Source organism: Periplaneta americana, chromosome 4 (assembly GCF_040183065.1).
Source record: "Periplaneta americana isolate PAMFEO1 chromosome 4, P.americana_PAMFEO1_priV1, whole genome shotgun sequence".
Classification (NCBI taxonomy): domain Eukaryota; kingdom Metazoa; phylum Arthropoda; class Insecta; order Blattodea; family Blattidae; genus Periplaneta; species Periplaneta americana.
The window spans coordinates 16,534,603-16,551,349 of record NC_091120.1 but is presented as its reverse complement, the minus strand read 5'-3'; the positions used below and the strand labels follow the sequence as shown (position 1 = coordinate 16,551,349).

At 36.9% G+C, this 16,747-nt stretch overlaps 1 protein-coding gene across 1 annotated transcript in view; it reads right to left on the bottom strand.

Annotated features, from left to right (window-relative positions):
• Positions 1-204: 204 nt before the first annotated feature.
• The window catches only part of Es2 (ess-2 splicing factor homolog), a 34,736-nt gene continuing 18,193 nt past the window's right edge, over positions 205-16,747 (bottom strand). Inside the window, exons 6-8 of the mRNA XM_069822892.1 lie at positions 11,454-11,702; positions 9,115-9,340; positions 205-3,141 (exon numbers count right to left, since the gene is read on the bottom strand). Of these exons, the coding sequence (XP_069678993.1) occupies positions 2,838-3,141; positions 9,115-9,340; positions 11,454-11,702 (779 nt within the window). The 3' untranslated portion in view covers positions 205-2,837. The remainder of the gene's footprint in view (positions 3,142-9,114; positions 9,341-11,453; positions 11,703-16,747) is intronic.

Sequence of the window (16,747 nt, the reverse complement as noted above, 5' to 3'; positions counted from 1 at the left end):
CTTCAATTTATGATTTTCTAAAGCAGAAGTAATGGTTTAGAGCAGGGTCATCATCACTCGCTGAAATGGGTAAAGGGTATTTGGGGCAACATCATATGCCCCATTCTGCAGCATGCAGAGAGCATACCTGCCAGCAGCTACTGCACTGTGCACTGTGCTGACAACTGCTGGTTTGGAGAGGATAATATTCACAACTCATTATAATTAACAATACATTCCAAGTTCTTTTATTTTATATATGTACAGTACTTTAATTGGTTACATGTGTACAAAAACCTTCTCCTATTAAGCAACCACCCCTCTAAGAGAACAATTTTATCTGAACTATCAGTGGTCGTTTAATAAAGGTTTCAGGGAGCGAGCATTTCAATCTTGGTGCTCTTTAAATCAGAAAGGGAAAGGCATCATCCTCTATAAGGAGTTCACTCTCGCCAATAAATGGATCCGACAATCTGTTCGCCTCACTAGCAGTGAATGGAGACAAGCTCTTAAAATGACAGCTAATGTTTGTCCGCTGGGTGCTATACCAGGAAGATCCTGAGACGGAAACCACTGTCGTCGTTGCGTCAGTGAGATTGAAACTCTTGGCCACGTTTTGGGTGCCTGTCCTTTCAGCGAGACACTGCGGAACTCTAGACATCACAGAATCAGGTCCATGACTGCCGAAGCCTTGAGGAAGAAAGGTCTCACTGTGCATGAAGAAGTCCATGGCATCTCTCAAGAGGGATCCTGTCGGCGAATTGACATGCTTGCCATTCCACCAGGCTCCACATCAGCATACATTATCAACCCGACAGTCATGTTTGAGGCACAGGAACAACAGCCCGCTGAAGTCCACTCAGAAAAATGCAGAATTTATGAGCCCACAGTTTCATTCTATTTGGAGACATATCACCTCACCTCCATTGAAGTAGTTGGCGCTAGGGGCACAATACCTCGCCTCTTTGTCAGTTTGTGCAAGAAGTTCCAGCTGAACAACGACTTCATTCGTGATGTTTCCCTTGCCGCTATCAGAGGATCACTTGCCATTTTAAAATATCATCTGTACTTTGTTTCTTAAAAAGGGAGAATTTTGCTCGAATATCTGATCTCTTTGTTTACTATGTTTAGGCCTGTTATATCTTTTCTGTACTTAATTTTCCCTTTTGTTCGTTCCCTCCTTTCTCTTTTGTGTCTGTTTTTGTTTTCACTCAATATGTTTATCATGCTTTGTCCAATGAGGCAGTCCCGTCATTGGGAAAGTTGAAAGAGTGTCTTTCAATGTGTATGTAAGTTAGGAAAACTCAACTTTAAAATATCCAGTGATACCAGACTTGATTTTAGATTTCAGACTACTAGCTTTCTGGCATTCTTTCAGCTCTTTCCCACCTGGCAGATAGTCTTTGTACATTGTTGTGTTCGTTTCCTTAGAGGGATGAATATGGATGAATCCAAAATCAATATTCTGAATAAATAAATGTTCACCATGTCTTGTTTATAATATTATATCAAAGGGCAATGTAAAAGAAAAGTTTGAAAATGAAGGCTTATTTTTGCTAACTGGAAAGTAGAAAACCTGTAGCAAAACACATTTTAAAAGATATAACACTGAATATATGCAATATTACTTCCACAATAAACTTCCTATGTAAATATGGCATAATATGGCATAGGCCAGACTTGCCGGTTTATAAAAAGTGCTGAAAGTGTCCTCCACCAGCATCCAGGCATCACTGTTCTTGTATGGCAATGTTCTGATTGACATGGTGTAATTCTTGAGGTGAGAAGTTATTTATCTCATTTGTAATGTTCTCTTCCAGTTGGTCGATCGTCCAAGGGTTGTTAGCATACACTTTGCCTTTCAGCGCTCCCTATAAATAAAAATCACAAGATATTAAGTCCGGCGATCGCGGAGGCCAAAGGTTTTTTTCTCACAAGCCTGTTTTCAGGAAACACTTCGCTGATATGGGCCATATTCTGGTTGGATATGTGGCAGGTCCACACCTGTGGAGTAACGGTCAGCGCATCTGGCTGAGAAACCAGTGGCCCGGGTTCGAATCCTGGCCGGGGCAAGTTACCTGGTTGAGGTTTTTTCCGGGGTTTTCCCTCAACCCAATACGAGCAAATGCTGGGTAACTTTCGGTGCTGGACCCCGGACTCATTTCACCGGCATTATCACCTTCATATCATTCAGATGCTAAATAACTTAGATGTTGATACAGCATTGTAAAATAAACCAATAAAATAAAATGTGTGGCAGGTGGGCAGCATCTTGTTGAAATACGCCATACTCCTTTCCATTTTCTGTTAATTGTGTATAGAAAGATTCAAAGATCTGCAGATATCTTGCACTGTTGACCGTTTCAATGAAAAAAATGGGGCCGATATTGTGCATTCCTGACAATGCACACCACACGCCTATCTTCTCTGGGTGAAGAGGTTCTTCATGCACAATATGTGGGTTATCCTGCGACCAATATCTGCAATTCTGTGAGTTAACATAACCAGACAGATGAAACCAGGCTTCATCTGTCATAAAGAAGAGCATGGGGTACAGTGTAGCCAAATACAGATGAAGTGAGGCCAACAAGAATGGAGTGCAGTTACACAGTGAGGCGTACCATTTTTATAATGGACACCCAGTAGAAACCAGTTTTCAAAATATAAACCACATACATTCATGTACGTAATGTGTTTACTGAAAAAAGTATCAACTGAACATTCATATCATTAGAAAAGGAGAATAAAACAGCCAACCTCTAACACTAGTCTTTTAAAATACTGACTAGTTCACCATTTTGTCTGTCCAAACCAATTCAACTCACAATATCGAGCAGTCTGCACAGCCCCATCACCAATTAAAAAAAATCGGCTGCTCTTGGTCTTTTGGGTAGATTCAACAGATTGTCTGTAATATTAAGATTTGGAGTGGCGGCTTGTTTTCTTCTTACACTGTCACTCTTTACGGGGTCAGGTGTGTGATGTGGTGATGGCTGCCCATTACGAATGCTTCGCTGTGGACTCGGGCTGTATGATGCCAGCAGGGCACGGTCGCTTCCAAGACTACATCGCCGCAGCTGTGTTGATGCCAATCTGCGAGCTGCAGGAGACATAGAGTTCAGGCGGTCCAACGACGCACCACTGCCTGGACGAGGAGATGGTCTGCAAACAATATCAATGTTACAGCTGCAACATGTGCAATGTTTTCACGTGAACAGTGAACAATAGACTTCCATGACCGCAACAAAGATAAGAATAAAGCAGGAAAAATAAAAGAAGAATATTATTATGCCAAAGACAATATGTTGTTGTTGTTGTTTTCTAATGCCAGGCGTTTGACGATAAAGTCATTTGACCTCTTGCACTCCAATATTTTTCAAAGATATTATCATGGCCAGCGCCTGAAGCACAGATTTTGAGGTGTTCCGAATCCATTTCTTGGTTTGAGCTGCACAATGGGCAGTTAGGGGACTGATATATTCCAATTCTATGCAGGTGTTTGGCCAAACAATCATGGCCTGTTGCCAATCTAAATGCAGCTACAGACGATTTTCGTGGTAAATCGGGAATTAACTGTGGATTATGATGCAGAGAGTTCCATTTTTTCCCTTGAGAATGTGTTATCAAATTCTGTTTGTTGAAGTCTAAGTATGTAGATTTAATAAATCTTTTCACAGAGTAATACGTAGATTTAGTAACAGGTCTGTAAGTAGCAGTGCTGCCCTTCTTTGCTAAAGCATCTGCATTCTTGTTTCCCAGGATTCCATAGTGGGATGGTATCCATTGGAATACAATTCTTTTCTTGAGTGATATTAATTGAGAGAGCATTTTAGTTATTTCTGCTGTTTGAGATGAAGGTGTGTGTTTAGAGACTATTAACAGAATAGCTGATTTGGAGTCTGACAATATAACAGCATTCCTAAATTTATTGATGAGGCATAGAAGATTCCTGAGACTTTCACTTATTGCAATGATTTCACCATCAAAACTTGTTGTTCCATATCCAAGAGATCTATAAAGTGAGAAGAGACAGCATGTAACACCTGCACCGGCACCTTGTTCTCTGGAGATCAAGGATCTGTCGTACCTAATATTGTCTCTAAAGACAATTGTTTTAGTTTAACTCACACATGTAAGGTCAATTAAACAGTGTTCATGGGTTAGGTAATAAACATACAATATATATATATATATATACACATATATATATATCACAGTTGTATGAACACTTAACAATTTTTTTTAGTATTTCAGTGAATATATGAATATATATAGAAAATATGAACGAGACAGAAAAGAAGACAAAGATGGAGGCGAAGAATGTGAAAGAAAAAGAGAAGGAAAATATTAAGGTAGGAATCCCAGATTTCAAAAATAAAAAAACTGCAACACTTGGTTTTAATACACAAAATATTTTAGCACCATGGCAGTTCCATATAATGTTGACATTTTAAACTTTGGGGCTTTTACAACATTGTAATCCACAAATATGAAATTTTACGGGAAGTGAAAAAATTAATTGTAGCTAACTTTTTACAACCAATTATGACTTGTTTTAATTTCAGATGAATTGTTTATGCATCAGCATTGCTCTATACTTGTGACAGTATTGAAAATGAATATAGAACGTAAATTCCATGTGTTCGAAACCAAAAAGGTCTTTCATAGGAGCCCTGTATATCTTAATGCTGTCTACCATCTGATATCTTCTTCTGCCGCGAACTTTTCTCCCATTCACCATTTCTTCCAGCGCAATGTATTAATATGAACATATTTTTTAAATATGATAAATGAAAGCATTAGTACTCAAATTAATCCCACGCACTATTTTAACACTGGAATGTTGAGAACCAGCATGAGAATTCAACCTAATCACTAATAAGAGAGGGGAATATGTTGTTGTTGTTTTCTAATGCCAGCCGTTTGACAATAAAGTCATTTGACCTCTTGCACTCCAATATTTTTCAAAAATATTATCATGACCAGCCAATGAAGCACAGATTTTGAGGTGTTCCGAATCCATTTCTTGGTTTGAAGAGAGGGGAATATACCGACACATGTCCAACAAATTTTGAACTTTTTCTTTCTTCACAGTGTTATTACACAGTGGTGGATTCCACAATTATTGCAGAATAAAGAATTGCAGTATGTCTCTGAATATGTGTATTTGGGTCAACTTGTTACCTTCTCACAAAGAAACCACAAAGAGATCAATAGAAGAATTTCATCGGCATGGAAGGCGTTCTGGAGCCTGAAGTTCATATGGACGGACAAGACAATCAGGATAAATGTTCATCTTCCCTCTTGCTTAAAAATGTCCCTTGTGCAGACCCTTGTATTTCCCTATTTTGACTATGCTGACATTTTACTGACTGACCTTTCCAGCGACAACAAAACGAAACTTCAACGTGCTCATAACTTGTGTGTACGTTTTGTAAGCAATGTTCGTAAATATGATCACATTACCCCATCCCTGGAAGCAATAGGTTGGCTTAAACTAGATAAGAAAATAAATTTACATTCTCCTTCTCTTCGAAATCTTGAACTCTTCTATTCCTTCGTACCTGTCGTCTCGCTTCACTTACCTTTCTTCCCACCACAATCTGAACACACGCTCTCGCCATGAAACAATACTAACAATACCATCCCATCGCACCTCCTCATACTCATCCTCTTTCACAATAGCCCTGCCAAGACTCTGGAATTCGTTACCTGCTAGCATCAGGGACTGTCGAAATAAAATTCAATTCAAACGCAAACTTACTAGGCACTTGGTCAGTAATTGAGACTCGTTCAGACATGGTTTCTGGTAAATAGTTCTCTTAATCTATCACAAAATATTTCAATATCCGGTAATTTCATCACTATAGAATTTTGTTATTGTAGGTTTAATTTGTAATTTAGTAAATACAAAAATATTCTTTGTTCTTAACTTCTATGATAAAATGTCTAGCTTTCATTAATCAGGTATTCTTATCGTACTTTAATTTTTATTGTAATTGTAATTGTAAATTTAATATTAATTGTAATGTTATTGTTCATGTTATAGTTGTAATCCCCTGGTAGAGGGGCAGAGAAGGCCTGATGGCCTTATCTCTACCAGGTTAAATAAATAAATACTACTACTAATACTACAATCAACCGCAATCTCAAGTTCGAGGCACTAGAGACATGTGTAATCCCAGTTTTGCTATACAGCTGCCAAACTTGGACATTGACCGAGAGACAACGCTCAAGTATACAAACATGCCAGAGGAAGACGCAAAGAAAAATACTGGGCATCACGCTACGAGACAGAATGACAAACGAAACACTACAAAGACTGACGAACACTTCGGAAAGAGAGGACAGGGAAGACCACGGCTCAGATGGTCTGACATGTTTACCAAAGAGGCGGGGAAACAATGGTCAAGGACAGCAAAGAACAGAGTTTTGTGGAAAGAACTAGGGAAGGTCATTGTAAATAGATAACGTAATCAGTGTTAAGATATTGTAAATAGTAGAGTCAGTATTAGTGAAAGTGTGAGATAAGTTTTGTAAATAGTAAAGTCAGTGTTGAGAAAGTGTCAGTTAAATAGTGTAAATAGCAATCAGTGTTTGTCAAAGTGTCAGTGTCAGTATAATGTGTGCAGTGTAAGAAAAAATTGAACAAAGAACAGTGCGGAGACTAGTTAAAGTCGAACAGGGTTGTTAACCATGTCACAAAAGTAGTATACACGACAAGCTCGCCTGGATTGGCTCACCAAGCGAGTACACTTGAGCCATCCCTGTCGAGGGGGTTCTAACCCCATCACAGGAGGCCTGTGCCCAACATGGGACATCATGGCTAACATTCATTCATTCATTCATTCAAATAACATAAAACTTTCCGTGAATAAATATCTGGAATTGGGGGAGGGAAAATATGATACAGTGGGCCTCCCATCTCTATCCACAAAAATGTCCCCATGGCCACAAAATAACAGCAGTCAAAGGAAGGATTACATGAATAAATACAGTAATGAATCTCATCACATTTCCCCTGTTGTGAGCAAGCCCCTACAGTCTCGGCTGCGCGGAACGAGGAAACCGGGGCAAACTGAACGCTGCGCTTGGCATCTTGATGTAGGAGAGCAGACACATAATAGCAGTACGTAAATCACACAATTTAACGCTGTGATGATCTAAAATTGACAGATTATGTTCATTTTCGACATTTAACGTAAAATTAGGACGAAATAAATATATTCAAAGTTTCATTGATGTGCGTCAGAGCATTAAAGGAAAGAAAATACGTACGCAGCAATTGATAGAAAACATGCTCATACATCCATAAATAGGCCTACGCAATATACATTATAGAATGTATAATTTTACGTTAATCAGCATATTGTTAGGTTTCAGAGAATGGAAAATTATATTAACATACATTACACTTAGATCACAAGACGTAAATACATGCACCTTGATGACACAAGTTCTTATTATAATCAAATTCTTAAGTGAAATAAATATGTGATAATCAGTATACACCTGTTGTTAAGCTTTAGAGAATCGAACATTATATTACCGGTACTTTTAGACCACAGGACATAAGTAACCACGCAAAATATAATGCGCAAAGGTACCAAAATTACATCGCATTTATGTCATTCTTCAATTAATAAAGGGAATGCTATCAATTATAAAAAGTAGTCTATCTGTATCTAATACATTGCAAATAATAGGTAACATGAAGACCTAAAAACTAAACATAATCATATTATGTAAAAAATATACTTTTTATGAGTGGATTTCTTTACATGATATATTGTTATTTTAAATAAATATATATCATTGCTTGCGGAGTGATAGTACGTAATTTTATGCACATATGTTATATCAATAAGATGACATTCCTTGCTTTTTTAATTATATATATCCGGCAAAATATAAACGGATTATTTGTATGTGAACCATATGCATTTTTAACCCCCAGTGAAAAATAATGCACTAGGAATATCTGCAAAAACAAAACAACAACAAAAATTGCTGTGCAAATGACAGCATAGACCTCTCACAAATATAAAGTAATTTGAAGGGGGGGGGGGGGGGAGGGTTAGGTAAATGATGCTTGATGATGACTTAAAAATTGACACATTAAAATGTAAGATATTATAATAGGCCTTCATGTAAGTTAGGTAATTATTTACATTTATAACCACAATGCAAGATAATATTGGGAATGCCTGCAAAAACAAATTCATGTGCAATTGACAATATAGATACCCCAAAAAACCCATTTTAAATGAAAAGATAACAACATAGGGATACGTCTAAATTCTTGAAAGGATGGTTTCTGATAGATGCTGCCAGATGACGTAGAGATTAACAATTACATTACAATTTAATTTATGTTGTAATACTCATAGGTTTTTATTTACATTTAAAATCCGAATGAAAAATAGAACTGGGAACCCCTGAAAAGAGTGGAATAAATAAAAACCACATAGAAAAAAAATGAACGGTAACTAATAAGTAGCACAAAAAATGCACATGATAATATAGTTACATACCTATCGATTCATGAAGAGGATGGATTTTGTTAGATGCTGCCTGACAACTGTTCTATGTAAATTAACGTTGTAAGATCTTGCTGTGTGATGGCATCTAATTTTAGTGTACATTTCAACTGTTAAAAGATACAATTCTTATGATGTGATTGTCAGGAAACTCGTTTTCTAACACATGTTACTGCAGTTCAGGGAATATTTCATTTAAGCCTATGTTTATCTGTTCTAGAATAGTTCTCTTTATCTTTAGACCTACAGGACTTTAGGTGGCATGCCATTTGTTTCCTTTAACAACTGTCTAATGCAACATTCACATAATCTACAAATCTTTACGATGTCTGCTGATGGAATTGCCAAACCCCCATTGTCTTTTCTCAATAAAAACGCTATGTGTTTGAGGGATTTGTTGCCATACAGTGATTCCTCACATTGATGACAATGCTGTTTCTACCTATTTCATGGCGGCGTAAACATGCGCAGACTGGTTTCAATTTTGGACAGCACACCAGCGCTCCGTGTGAGTCTAGTATACTATATAACGTCTTTGGTTGTGAGTTGCCAATACTTCCCCATACTGGTACTTTGTAAATGTCATTATACATACGTTGCTAGTTGTTTCCGGGCCGCTTCTATGGCCTTCATCTTCCTGTCTCTGTGTCGTTCACCTGCCTTTTCAGCCAGTGCTAATGCCAGCTTCTCTCGTTTCGGAGGTTCTGGTATTCGGAAGGAAGGTCCCTGAAGTGTGGTACATATTGGTGTGTCACCACCATCAAGCCGAAAAGGAGTCCCCTCGATTTCACCCCAAGTCATTAAAGGTGATTCATTCACTCCTGTAAGAAGAGAAGTCAAAATTTAAGTTTGGAACTAAATATGCACACGCAAAGTCAGTTAGTTATTCCAAACATCAGGGTGAAAATAATCACATCTAGGAAGCTCAAAAAAATAATTTCTCTTGCAATATGGAACTTGATTTAGTACTTACCCGCATAATGGACGACCCCGCATAATCGATGCACTCCAATTTTTTGCGTTAAAATTAAAAAAAAAAAAAAAATCTCCACGTAATAGATGCATCTCATTCTAAACAAAGATCGTTTTAATAATATCGCAAGTCGTAAGATGCATGGACTGTTGATGTTTAAATTCAAGTTTTTAAATAACAATGCATGGTACTACTGCAATCGTGACTGGTTCTTTTTTCATGCGTGTCAAATATAGGTACTCTCCAATTAATAATGCAGCATTCTTAGGTCATCTACAGTAATCAGTTGTTGAGAAAAGTGTGTTTCAACAAACATATAGTCAGCTGAGTCATAGTCAAGTATCATCTGACATTTGTTTGGTTTTAATCCATTCTTTCGCGGAAACATTGCAATAATAGGATATTTTATATTACAATAATGAAAATTAGCAGTGGCGTAACATGAAATTTTGAGCAGGGGAAGCTAATTCAAGTTGTCTTTCATGCAATATGAGAAAACGTATTACAAAAATATAGTCTTAAAATAAATAGTAGTCAATGTCAAGTTAGCAGTCAAAGATTGGTTGGAACCTCGTAAGTAACACCAGTAAGGCATGACCTCAAATGGTACGTAGTAAAAGGTAAAGGTATCCCTGTAACACGCCATGAAGGCACTTGGGGGGCATGGAGGTAGAGCCCCATGCTTTCCATGACCTCGGCACTAGATGAGGTGGTGTGGTCGGCACCATGCTCCGACCGCCTTTTACCCCGGGAAAGACCCGGTACTCAATTTTATAGAAGGCTGAGTGAACCTCGGGGCCGTTCTGAAAGTTTGGTAACGAGAAAAAATCCTGTCACCACCTGGGATCGAACCCCGGACCTTTCAGTCCGTAGCCAGCTGCTCTACCAACTGAGCTACCCTGCCGCCCAAAATGGTACGTAGTACAATATGATTTCACGGTTTACATATATCTCTAACAAATGGACACGTATACGTATAACATTAGCTCACTCCCTGTCATAGTTAGAGGAATCACAATATTAACGGTCAATAGGTACAGTATTAGTATCATTACGTAAGTATGCATCTGTGTTTTGGTTGTGTCCTTCATTGACAGCAAGAGAGTCGGTCATTTGTTTTTTAGATCACACTTTTGTTCGTAATCAGTCTTGATAATAGAATTGTCGTAAAAATTCAAGTAAATTGCTGTCAGGAACTGTTATTTCACTCATTATTTATTATATCAGCCACAATGCACACTAACACTTCAACTGAACACAACTGACGAAAAGGGATAACTTGGAAACTACTTATTTTCTATGTCAAAGCTAGCTTCTTGCGAGACTTGCGACCAGGATAGTTTAGCTAGAAAGGGATGGAAAATCTGCGGGGTGGGTTACACAGAAGAATGAGTGTAAGAAACCAGTCTGCTTGGAAGCTGGTGTGTGCAGGCTTCTTGTTTACTGCTGCATCACAAATCATCCTGTGCTGCCACATCACAATATTTAACGCGTAAATTAAATTCTATTAAAATTAATAAATCATTTTGTCCATACACTGCAGGTTTATTATGAAATTATTATTAACTGGGGAAGCTGAGCTTTTTAGCTTACAATGACGCTACGCCACTGAAAATTAGGAGTAATATAATACATATTATGTCATCGTCTTGGAGTGAAATTTATTTACATTCATAATTACTTGAGTGAAAATTTAATAACAGTGATATTATAAAATTATAAATAAAAATGTATCAAGTGAGGCCAATATATTTAAGAATGGAAATATCTTAGCTATAACCAAGTTCACTAGATCCAGAGTGGACTGTATGTTTTTCTTCATAGTACAAAGTGTCTCTATGACACAAAGTAAGTAACAAAGAGGTGAAAATAGGAAAAAGAAGTTGTAGTGTATCTAGGCCTGGATTGCAGGCTGGTCCTCAAAAACAAAAATGATAATGACGATACATTAGCAGCTCTACCTGGAGCAGGAGAGGGAGTCTTGACGAAACTGAACCCGTTAACTTTGGGTGTCTCTGAGTGTGTAAGCTCCTTCCCATCCACGCCAATCTTTCCTTCCAAGGAGTGCGCTTGTGACTGGGCCAGCTGGTGTATGGTCTCCTTATTCTGCCGTTCATCAAACGGACTTCTTGTGAGCCGCGTGTTCAAATGAACAATTTCTTGTCTCCGCTTTGCCAACTCTACTTCCTCTTCAGGAGTCAGTGACACACCTGCAACAACATTGTAAAATCAAGACGTACATGTAATAATATTCAAATTTATTGTTACAACCGTCAAACTATCAGTATACAAATGTGACTGAATGCACAGATGCTATTTACACACATTACAAGATAATAATAAACATTTTCGGTTCAAAGGAACCATCATCAGATCAATTAAGTTAGGGTTGCCATATGTCCGGGTTTATCCGGACATGTCCTCTTTTTCAGGGTTACATTTTTCGTCCAGGCGGGTTTTTAGATTTTGGCTAATTGTCCAGGTTTTTAGGTTAAGTTTAAAATACGACATTACTAGTGAAGGAAATGCCTCAAACGTTTATAACAGTTACTTTGTTGTAACTGGGAACCTTCTAATTATTACAGTTAAGTAATACTGGTGACAGACTACAGTGACTAATTACGATTATCGACCTAATCTCAATTGGGTTTGTAGTGTGTCACCGTTCTGATCGCGATCAGGAGCTAAATCCTGTTCCCAGAACTAGATAATCACGCTGAGGCACGGCCCAGTGGACAAAACTAACATTTTAGTGATCTTTGGTTTCGAATCACCTTGATTTATATTATTTAGGAATCGTGATAGCTTCTGCTGTGGAATTTTGTTACCCCTTCCATTGTATTATATGAAATAGAAACGAAAATGAATGGTTAGAAAATGAATTTGGCAACTATTAGACGTAGTGGAGAAATTTAATGCAGATGTGAGAAAAGTAAATAGAAATATATTAACAAGTGACAGACGAATTATTCATATTTCATATATATATATATATATAGAGGGAGAGAGAGAGAGCAATAGAAGGCTGCTGAAAGATGTTTCATTTCAATAAATAATGGATTACAAACTGGAACTGGTTTCTTTTTGAGATTTCCAATTTCAGTCTCCATTACGTCACTATCGTTGAGGTTATGGTTGAGTTTAAAAATATGTTTAATTACAAAATAATATACATTTTTGCCATGATGATATAAATTTTATAGGTTATAAAATCTCTTTTCAAAATAATATAAATTGTATCAATTTACATTGTAAAGCATATAACAATTTTAACAAGTAAATTTCCATATCAAGCTGCAAAAAAAAAAAAAAAAAAAAAAAAAAAAAAAAAAAAGGGGAGAAAAAACAATGAACAAACATCAAAAGAAAGTACGAACTTTAGGTGTTGTCCAGGAAGGAAACAAACATATACGTATATACATAGAGAAAATTATTTCCTCTATGGTAATTCAGCTGTTGGCCAGACAGGATCAAGCGTGACCTAGTGCGTCATCACATTTTCAGTAATCGCTATCAGAGCTAATCACGATAATGCTAATCGCGATTAGTGACTGTAGTCTGTCACCAGTATAATGCTTTAGTCCACTCCACTTTAAATGCTCTCATGAACTTCCCTTTCTGTACTCTTTGACAACGATATTATCGATATTTTATTTTTGTAATATTTGACAGCTTGAGTCTTGTGTTTAAAACTATTGCCACTAGGTACTATATGTCATCTTTTGGTTACTATTACTTACCGGCTGTCGATTTTCATAACGGTTTTTTGTTGTGCTGTGCATGCTTGTAGTTTCTACGAGAAGAAATGCCAAAAAGAAAGTGTAGGTCTACATTTCTGCCGAGTTACAGAAGAATAGTATCTTTGTTTCCAAAGAGGTAGAGATGATTTCGAAGGTGAATACAAGGAATGTAAAGCCGGGACATTTGTGTCAGTGTCGAATAAAGGAGGACTTGATTTGCAACCTCATCTGAATTGTGAAAAACACAAAAGAGCAGTTCAAGAGAAGAAAGTTCTACAACCAGGCAAAAAATTGGAAGATGAAGTAACTGTTGCAGAAGGAACTTTTGCTTTCCACTGTTAAACACCACAATAGTTACAACGTGATGGCGTGCACATCTGCCTACTGAAGACAACATTCCCAGATTCGGATATTGTGAAGAAGTTTTATTGTGGAAAAAATAGACTCATTGTTATAAAGATTAAATTATAAGCAATTCCATTTGTTTGTATTATTTTTTTATTTCAGGTTAAGAAAATTACTACTACAAAATAGCAATAATTCTCAGCTTCAATAGTCTACATACTATATATGTTCTATGATAGCGATTTGTTTGGAAAGAGGTGTCGATGAAGTGTCTTCTTTTTTGCTTATCAAAACATGGCAACCCTAATTAAGTGAACCTGCAGAGTACATTATATAATGGGAACAAACAGTGAAGTATGTATTAAGTGAAAAAACAAAATACAGGGTGTTTCCGAGGTGGTGTTACAAACTTTCAGGGATGATGGTGAAGGACACATGTATCAATTTGAGATAAGGAACCCTAGTCCGGAAATGACCAAGTCTAAAGTTACGAGCAAAAATAGTTGTGTGGATAATTTTATTTCTGTACACCTTATTTATGTGTATTTATCTGACATTGTTTACGTTGTCTATTTACAGTATTCCATTCAGTGCGCTGTCTGAGGAATGGGGACAGGAAACTACACCAAAGCAATGAAGATAGCGTAATGTGTAACGGACATGGTCGGTCCTGATACGCACGTCTGTAGACAGCAGTGTATGTGTACAAGTTGCAGTGTCCAGTCGATCAGTCCTAGTGAAATGGAGGAGTACACGAGAGCAGAATATGCAGACCTGATTTTCGAATACGGATGAGCCAATGGGAACAGTAGACAAGCTCACAGATTGTATCGGGACAAGTACCCACATAGGAGACATCTGGCCCATACCATCTTTCCACGACTGTTCCAAAGGTTAAGGGAAGGAGGGCACGTGTTGCCAAATTACAATTCCATTTCCACACAATTATTTTTGCTTATAACTTCCGACTCAGTCATTTCCGGATCAGGTTTCCTTATCTCAAGTTGATACATGTGCCCTTCGCCATCATCCCTGAAAGTTTTACCACCACCTCGCAAACACTCTATATATATATATATATATATATATCAGTAGTGCATATGTTTCATTAGCTAAAATAGGTTAAAATAGAATAAAACATTAACAATTGTCATAAGGAAACTATTTATATATATGAGGTAGTATAATTACGTATTGGTAGGATGTAATGAAACAATAATTGAGAACTTGTATTAGAGGAAGGAGTTGTGTGCAGAGCAAGGGCATCATATGGCAATGTCATCAGACTTAAATTCGTAAAGTACAAGCACCAGATACAATGTGTTTGCAGATAAATGAAACAGGATTGTAGAATGGTCGCAGCATATACAAAATATACAAAAATCAGTTCCTGAGAGATATTACAAGATAACATTAAACCACAGTTTAGTATATACAGTTGCGAAGCTCAATACTTAATAAATATGCAAACATAGATAGTTGCTGACCACCAGGATCGCTACTACAACCTCAGCACAGATCCTTTCCTGATCAGACGATAATGTATGTTTGGGTTTTTTATTTCAGTGTATGGAGCTCAATGAAATATTATATAACTTCATTGCGTATCATTACTAAGTTTTATTTAGTGCAATGTGTCCATAAGTTCCGTTTACTTCTTATTGCATAATTTGTTGTAGAAATAATTACAAAACTGTGTTATTTTATTGTGAAGAGAATTTTACATGTTTACATAATCTATTCGCATCAACATTTTAGGTTTAGAATGGAAGCTATTTTGAGGTTTAATAAAAAAGAATTTATGTTGTGATTTTAATTTAGCACATCTACCTTCCTTAATTGTAGATAGAAAATTTACCATACCACTCCTATGAAATTACTGTATGTACAATTGTGTTACTTCGTCTCTTAGGAAGTAGATAAATACAATAATTCAGTACGTACTCAATTGTAGTATTAAAATACAGACAAATTGAATGTGCAGCGTATTATACATGACATTATGCTTAATTATAATGTATAAATGCGAATATTGAAGTAACGGTTCAGTAAACATAACCTATAATTTCAACATATCTAAATATTCGGGTGGTGCAACTGAAAATTATTAAATCGTGCATGAATGAATGTACAAGAATTTCGCAATATTTAATTCAAATAAAGGAAGGTATTACACATACAAACAACGTAATTTTCACATCAAAAATATTTCACCTTAACTCGCAAGTGAATTATGTCTGAAGTGTCTCATAATCATTGCTTTAAATTTTATTATTGCAATTACATTACATTTTAAAGAAATATATGTTATTCTTTATGGATTCCAACTAATTTATATGAGTTAAAAGCCATCCTTCATGATTGGGTTAAGCCTGAGAAGATAAAAAGGTTAAGTGAGTCACATGGTCTGCCTTACGGCCTGTATTAGATCACGATGCCAGTGACACAGTCTATTGTTCCTAGTACTCACAGCGCTCCAAGCGGCTAGCAATTATCGCGAGAAATGCAAAAAATCATCCCAAGCTTCGCAACTGTATATACTAAACTGTGATTAAACTGAGTTGATTGTAGTCAATTACAAGTCTTCATATATCGAAGAAAGGACGAAACATTCGCAACAGATTGGAGCAGATGTGGCAGGTGTGTGTATCCAGAGTTGTAGAGAGACAGGTCGCACCTTGCCCAAAACTTAAGCCGGAAACATTTAAGTACACTCAACTTTTCTCTAAAGAAAACAGGGATGGTGGTGGATCCTCTAAACCAGTGTTCCGCAACCGGTGTGCCTCCACAAGGTGAAAGGTGTTATGCGAACTTTTACCTATTATTGTAAGAAATTAATCAAATTAATTAAAATTAAATTCCTCTCTCTGCTGATATAGTTAACCGCCCACTTAATGACATGGCCAATGACATCCAAGACATTATGAAGGATAAAATAAAGAGCAGTCAGAAGTTCTCACTTCAGACCGACCAGTCCACCAATATTAGCGGTCAAGCATAACTTCTTTCCTATTTTCGGTACATTGACGGGGATGTAATTACAATTTTTTTTGTGCAAACTGCCCGAATGAGCAACCGGTGAAGAAATGTTTTTTTTTTTTATCCAATGCCACCAGGTTGTCTTTTCGACATTTCTGGTCTTCTCTCCTGGCTGTGGCTTAGTTGTAACC